At 43.5% G+C, this 6,840-nt stretch overlaps 1 protein-coding gene across 1 annotated transcript; it reads left to right on the plus strand.

The window, feature by feature from the left end:
• Positions 1-4,039: 4,039 nt before the first annotated feature.
• On the plus strand, positions 4,040-6,391 carry LOC310993054 (E3 SUMO-protein ligase ZBED1-like; the record flags this gene model as incomplete). Its single annotated transcript, XM_083981320.1, has 2 exons — positions 4,040-4,866; positions 5,782-6,391. The coding sequence occupies 2 exons, from the start codon at positions 4,040-4,042 to the stop codon at positions 6,389-6,391; spliced, it is 1,437 nt and encodes a 478-aa protein (XP_083837446.1).
• Positions 6,392-6,840: the final 449 nt, after the last annotated feature.

Genomic DNA, 6,840 nt, shown 5'->3' on the forward strand with positions numbered 1-6,840 from the left:
CAAAAGCTCGTTGGGGTGACATCTTTTTTGCCTTCTTTCATCGCATGCAAGATTCTTCAAAACCTTTGGCCCTGGAGCTTCATCCCGACAACCAGAATCCATTACTGAATCTGTAAGGTTTTGAAGGGACTCCAAGTACAAAGTCCTGGGAAGCTTGCTTTTGAGTTTCACCCCCAAAGATGTGCGAGCATCAGCACGCAAAGGTCTTGCTTTCAAATCTTTGCAGTGGTGGTAAACTTCTCCCCCGGTAAAGTAAACAATGGCTTTTAAGTTCGATTCATCCGGCACCTCGACTTTGACCTGAACTGGACAGTCTTTGAACATGCAATATCCATTGCAGAAAACTGGTCCCTTCCTTAAAGATCCTTTGACCTTGACTTTATGTCGTTTGAATCCAAAACTGCAATATGGATGTACTGACCTCACGCCTTTTGATATTATATTTGTCCATTGCAATCCGTTAAAACTGTGTGCCACCTGCCTATTCCTCAGAGTTTGCCATTCATTTTTTTCTATAAAAAAAAAACAAGGTTGCTCTGGCAAACTCGCTTTGAAGAATGACATGTCTTCATTAGTGCTTTCAGAGGAGGTGTCTGTCTTAGATGTCTCTTCAAAGTCCTGCGTGAGATGCTTCAAAAAGATTTGGAAAGAAAAAAAGATGTTAGTGGAGTTAATGTATTTTTTTTCCTAAGGTTTTTTTAAGCTATATGTAAGAGACACAGTCAGACCCCCAATATCTGTACTTTCATACGCTCATCTCCTGTTAGTCTGTAGCGTCTTTTACAGGAGAGATATGTGATGGAGGTTTAACAAAAGGAAAGTACAGACAAGTTGACAAACCCATCCTACCTCACTTTCTTGCAGGTCATCCTCAGTCACTGATGACGGGTTGATGGGGATGTCATCACCACTCACATCTGGAGTCTGGGTTTTGGCCGTTACATTTGTCTGTTAAGGAAAACACCAGACACTCAACTCCTGTTAGTCAGTAGTGTCTTTTGCAGGAGAGATATGTGATGGAGGTTTAACAAAAGGAAAGTACAGACAAGTTGACAAACCCATCCTACCTCACTTTCTTGCAGGTCATCCTCAGTCACTGATGACGGGTTGATGGGGATGTCATCACCACTCACATCTGGAGTCTGGGTTTTGGCCGTTACATTTGTCTGTTAAGGAAAACACCAGACACTCAACTCCTGTTAGTCTGTAGTGTCTTTTGCAGGAGAGATATGTGATGGAGGTTTAACAAAAGGAAAGTACAGACAAGTTGACAAACCCATCCTACCTCACTTTCTTGCAGGTCATCCTCAGTCACTGATGACGGGTTGATGGGGATGTCATCACCACTCACATCTGGAGTCTGGGTTTTGGCCGTTACATTTGTCTGTTAAGGAAAACCCCAGATACTCAACTCCTGTTAGTCTGTAGTGTCTTTTGCAGGAGAGATATGTGATGGAGGTTTAACAAAAGGAGAGTACAGACAAGTTGACAAACCCATCCTACCTCACTTTCTTCCAGGTCATCCTCAGTCACTGATGACGGGTTGATGGTGGTTCCAGCACCACTGTTATCTGGACTCTGGATGTTTGTATGTTAACAAAGAAAATGCCTCATTTAGATAAAATGGTTTGGAAAAAAATTAAATCACTTTTTAGCTATCAATATGTATTTTTATATAGTCATCTCAAGGTACTTTGCTTGTAGGACTGACAGACAGACAAACAAATCAACAAAAATACATGGAAGTGTATTTGTCAATATGTCAGATATAAAAATTTACCTTTGACCACTTTTCATAACACTTCTTAATCTTCAGCCTATTTAGGCGTGAATTTGGAATTTTTAGGTCTTTACAGATATCTCCCCAAAAACTGTTAACAGGATCGCAGCTGTGCTGTGGCACAATGCCCCCAAGTCCTGCACGTTCTTCTATGCGTGACAGAATTTCATGCACAGTTCTTGATGTTCTCCGAGCCTTAAAAAAAAAGTTATTTGGAAAATAGCTGAATGCAAGAATAAAGGCCATTAATACATTGCCTACAACACATTTTTAAATGTTTCAGAACACATTTAAATAAGGAGGTACTCACAGTACAATGTTATTGCAAGATTAAAAAAGGAAAACAATAGCCTACACAAATCAATTTACACCTCATACAAACCTTTCCAAAGCTTGAGAAAGTGCATAATCTGAAAAAAATGTAAATAAATATATTTATTATCAAGAATACACAAAATATGAATTTACTTAATATGAATTCAGTTTAATATTATCCCTTTAATTTTTTTATGATTACCGTGATATTCAATGGTCATACATGGTTGTAACCATGTATGTAAATACATGATCTTTGGTCGATCATGTGACATTTTTCAAAGCATTTTCCCCCCCTTTATTATCAACTAGCCATGAAAATTTTGATGGGATATGGCATACACAGTATACAAGGCTGAAGTGTCCCGTTGTCACAGCCGGGAGGCACTATATAACCGCCATGGGTCGTCGATTTGACGATTCCAATATTTTGCTCCTACAGGCTTTATAAAACACTTTTGATAGTGTGGATATATATTTCCCCGGCATATGCTACACTTCTCCAACGTTATTGCCCATAATACCCAAAAATTGTCCGAAATTGCCGCATGTCAAAAAATAAATTCGACCTCATGTTGTGTCGATCATACACCGAGTCCGAAACCTCGGAGCAGGTAGTCCTACTATTTACTGCGTTTTTCGCATCCGTGAAAAGCCTTGACCACATCAGCGCTTTGAGGCTGAGAGAGGGGGAAATCACCACTGAGTGTGTGTCTGTGTGAAAATAAATGAAATAAAAAATAAAAACGCATGCTAATTAGACGCAACGGACGTGTGCAAGGAGCCTGTGCGTACTGTACGGTTTTTCTTCGATGACGGATAAGAAAAGCGCATGCGAAAAAAATGGACTCAGTGCAAAGACCTTAAATTATCATTAGGCCTAAATATCCGAGGCCCATAAAAAATATACACATGGTGGTTTACAATACTTACCGCTGTCGTGGATGACTCATCCTCTCTTATGGCATCTCTCCTCTACCAATTTTCGCCGATTACGCAATGGCAAATGCAGGTAGCGGACGTGACATGTCTCTTTCGTTGATGTGCGTTAAGTAGGGATGTGCACGGTTACTCGGATACTCGGGTACCCGAGTAGACAATCTGCTAATCGGTTACGAATTAGTAACCGGGTAACCTAGGATTATTTCATTGTCGGCGATGCCGGGTGTATAGTCGCTCTGTTTCTCGTCTATTTCAGCCTTTACATCGACCCCACCGGTGTGTTTGTAACGTTAGCTAACCCAGAAGCCGAGCAGTCAAGCCTGTCCAATAGGGGACCCGTGTGCCGTCACATGACGGGCTAAACTCCAATGGGAAAACATGATCTGCCAAAGATTGATTGGAGTTTATTTACATCAAGATGGTTGCTCTGTTGCCGTGTGTGATCACTACTATCAGGAAATCTCCCGTAAATCCTAATAAATAATGCGTAAATAATGTAGCCTATGCTTTTCATGCAAATTGAGACAACTAAATGTGCCTGGGATTAATGAGAACCTGTGTTTACTGCAGAAAACAAACTAAAACACACACAAAATTGTCTGTGAAACTCAAGTAAATGTCAGGATTGTCCATGCTTTACAACAGTGCCGCTTTGTGGTCGTCGTGAAATTGACGAACAGGAGTCTGACATGATTGACAGTTACAGTTTTGTGTTAAAAGAAGATGGCGAGTAGAAGTGCTGTGTGGGACCACTTTGATCTGGACAAAGGTGACACAAACAAGGTTGTATGTCGCATTTGTAAATTTAAACTGGCTTACAACCACTCAACGAGTTCTATGCGAAACCACTTAAGGTTCAAACATGCCGGACTCGGCACTCTGGGGGAGGCCTCGGGGCAGACCGTGACCACAAAGCAAACGGCTATCAGTTCCTTCACAGTCCCACTTGGGAGAAGATGTGATGCCGTGAGATCCAAAAGGATAACAGACCTAATCACCAACATGATAACTAAGGACATGTTGCCTCTGAGTTTTGTCGAGGGTGAGGGGTTTCGGAAATTGATGGAGTGCGTGGAGCCGGAGTATAATGTCCCGTCACGAAAGACGGTGACTGCGAGGGTCGAAAGCACCTATGACACCATGGCATCAAACCTCAAGAGCCAGTTGATGAGGGCCGAGGCAGTCGCCATCACCACAGATGGCTGGACGGCTCTGACCACCGAGTCTTACATGACCATCACGTGCCACTACATCGCAGACGCAGATCGAAAGAAAATGTGTAGTGCTGTGCTGCAGACCCGGGCGATGGAGGAACGACACACGGCGGAAAATCTGGCTGGAGTCCTAACATCGGCTGCGGAGGAGTGGGGTCTGACAGGAAAAATCATGGCTTGTGTTCACGACAACGCCTCAAACATCACTGCGGCAAACCAGCACCTGCTTGAGTGGGAGTCCGTGCCCTGTTTCGCCCACACACTCCAGCTCGCTATCAATGATGGCTTTAAGGCGCAAGCGATGCATCACTTAATTGGTGCATGTAATCGACTGGTGAGTCACTTTCACCACAGCACCATTGCCACCACTGCTCTGAAAAAGAAGCAGGAACTTCAACAGCTTCCCTGCCACAAGTTGATTCAATCCTGTAAGACGCGCTGGAATTCCGTCAGTGATATGATGGAGCGGCTCCATGAGCAGCGGTGGGCGATCACAGCAGTCCTCTCTGACCGGACTGCTGGAGCTGACAGACGCCAGCTGGTCAACGCTGGAGGATATCCTGCCCGTCCTGAAGTCACTCAAGACGGCCACTACGGCATTGTGCAGCGAGTCATGTGTCTCAGTGTCCATGGTCTACCCTGTGACCATGAGCCTTCTAAATAGGTAACAAATTGGGAGATAATATTATTTATATATTCGTATTTTAATGATTTAATAATAAGTTTAAGATGCTCATATGAGTTTATGACTGCAAAAAAAGTTCTCCCCTCCGAGGCGCATTTATGCCTTTTTTTCAGTCATTATAGCCTTGCTTAGCCTACTGCTTTCATGTTTCTTCCACGTCCTCGCAGATAAAATAAACATAACTTAAAGCAGATATCAGCTTCACGGCCGTTTCGGCTAATGCTGCGTTCAAGGCAGGCTTTTGAAACCGTAAGTTACAGCTTCAAGTCACAACTACGACTTGGTAGCGTTCCAGGTAACCCGTAGCTCGTGTTTTTACCATCCTGTTGTCTGTGAAAGTTCCCTATAACGGCCACTCGTAACTTCCGACCCGTGAACTCGTACCAGATCGAACTGGTATGACTTCACAGGAAGGAAAAACACAAAGTACGAGTTTCTTTGAACGCACCATGAGTTAGCAGCCCCCGCCCTTGTCAGGCATCAATTGGTCCTCGTGCTACGTCACCACATTCACGCGCATCCCTTGGCTGCACACACAGCCCTTCATGCCGTTCTCTCTCCTCATTGGATAACACTTGTATCCCACAAGGAAAATTTTCTCCTCGGGTTACAGCAGAGCAGAGTGACGGAGAGACTCGTGTTTAGGCTGAAATACTTCATGTAAGTGATTGCTGACGGAAAATAGGACTATTTAGGACTTATATTAACAAAAACATTCCACTGATATCTGCTTTAAGTTTGATGAAGTTGTAGAATCTAAAAATTATAGGATAGGCTCTATATAATATATATATAGGCTATATATACTTGTTTAGATTAAAGCGCTTTTATTTTTATTACTGTAGGCATCTCAAAGTCAAACAAGGGACAGGAGGGGACAGCGTCGATTCCGCCAAAGTGGCGGACTTCAAGCGAACCGTGGAGGCTTCCCTGCGGAAACGAGTACCACCAGCTCCGGGGATGGCTGGGAAGGTGGCCCTCCTCGCGTCCGCTCTCGACCCCCGTCACAAGAGCCTGCGCTTCCTCGATGCTGCTACGAGAGAGGCAGTGAGAAACAACCTCGTTTTAAAGTTGGCTGAAGCAAATGATGGTGGTGAGGCCGAGTCCGAGGAAGATGTGCCTCCCTGTCCAGTGAAAAAAAAGAAAGATGATGGCCTCAGCTCCTTCTTCGGCGAGGATTACGCAGAGCCAGCGACAACAGGGGTCGATGAGGTGTTACGGTACACCGCGGAGCCATGCATCCCCCTCACCAGCGACCCACTTGTGTGGTGGGACGAAAACCGTCATATTTATCCCAAGCTGGCCAAACTTGCCTTTAAGTACTTGTGTGTCCCAGCTACATCAGTTCCTGCAGAGAGAGTCTTCTCAGCTGCAGGACTGATCATCAGCAGACTAAGGAGTCGGCTCTCACCCGAGCATGTCGACATGCTGATCTCATTAAATAAAAATGAATAGGCTGGCATCACACACGCACAAACGCACACACACTTAGTTGTACACATGTTTGTACACTTTAATGTTAGATTATTGTTTTTTACACTTTAGAGTTTGTATACTGATGTTCATTCATTTAAACTGTGAAGTTGCATTAAAATAGCGTTTATAATTATTTGTTCGATGGTTTGACAATCGAATAATCCTTGATTTAGGCCTCAATTTAGGCTTTGATTGATTTACTGATTTATTTTTGCCGTTACGTGACGGACTCAGGGAGCCTGGCTGCGCAAAGACGGAGGCTATAGTTCACGGCGCTTTTTTTTACATTTAAAAATGTATCTTGCACTTTGTAAAGGAAGATTAGATAAGAGTTCAAACTAATTGTTATTGCTTGCTTGCTTATAGGATGGCTGGTCTATTTGTTTTTGCTCGACTGTTGTGAGTCTGTTAAACAAACATTGAATTTA

This window comes from Trachurus trachurus (genome assembly GCF_905171665.1).
Source record: "Trachurus trachurus genome assembly, chromosome: 1".
In the NCBI taxonomy this organism is placed as follows: domain Eukaryota; kingdom Metazoa; phylum Chordata; class Actinopteri; order Carangiformes; family Carangidae; genus Trachurus; species Trachurus trachurus.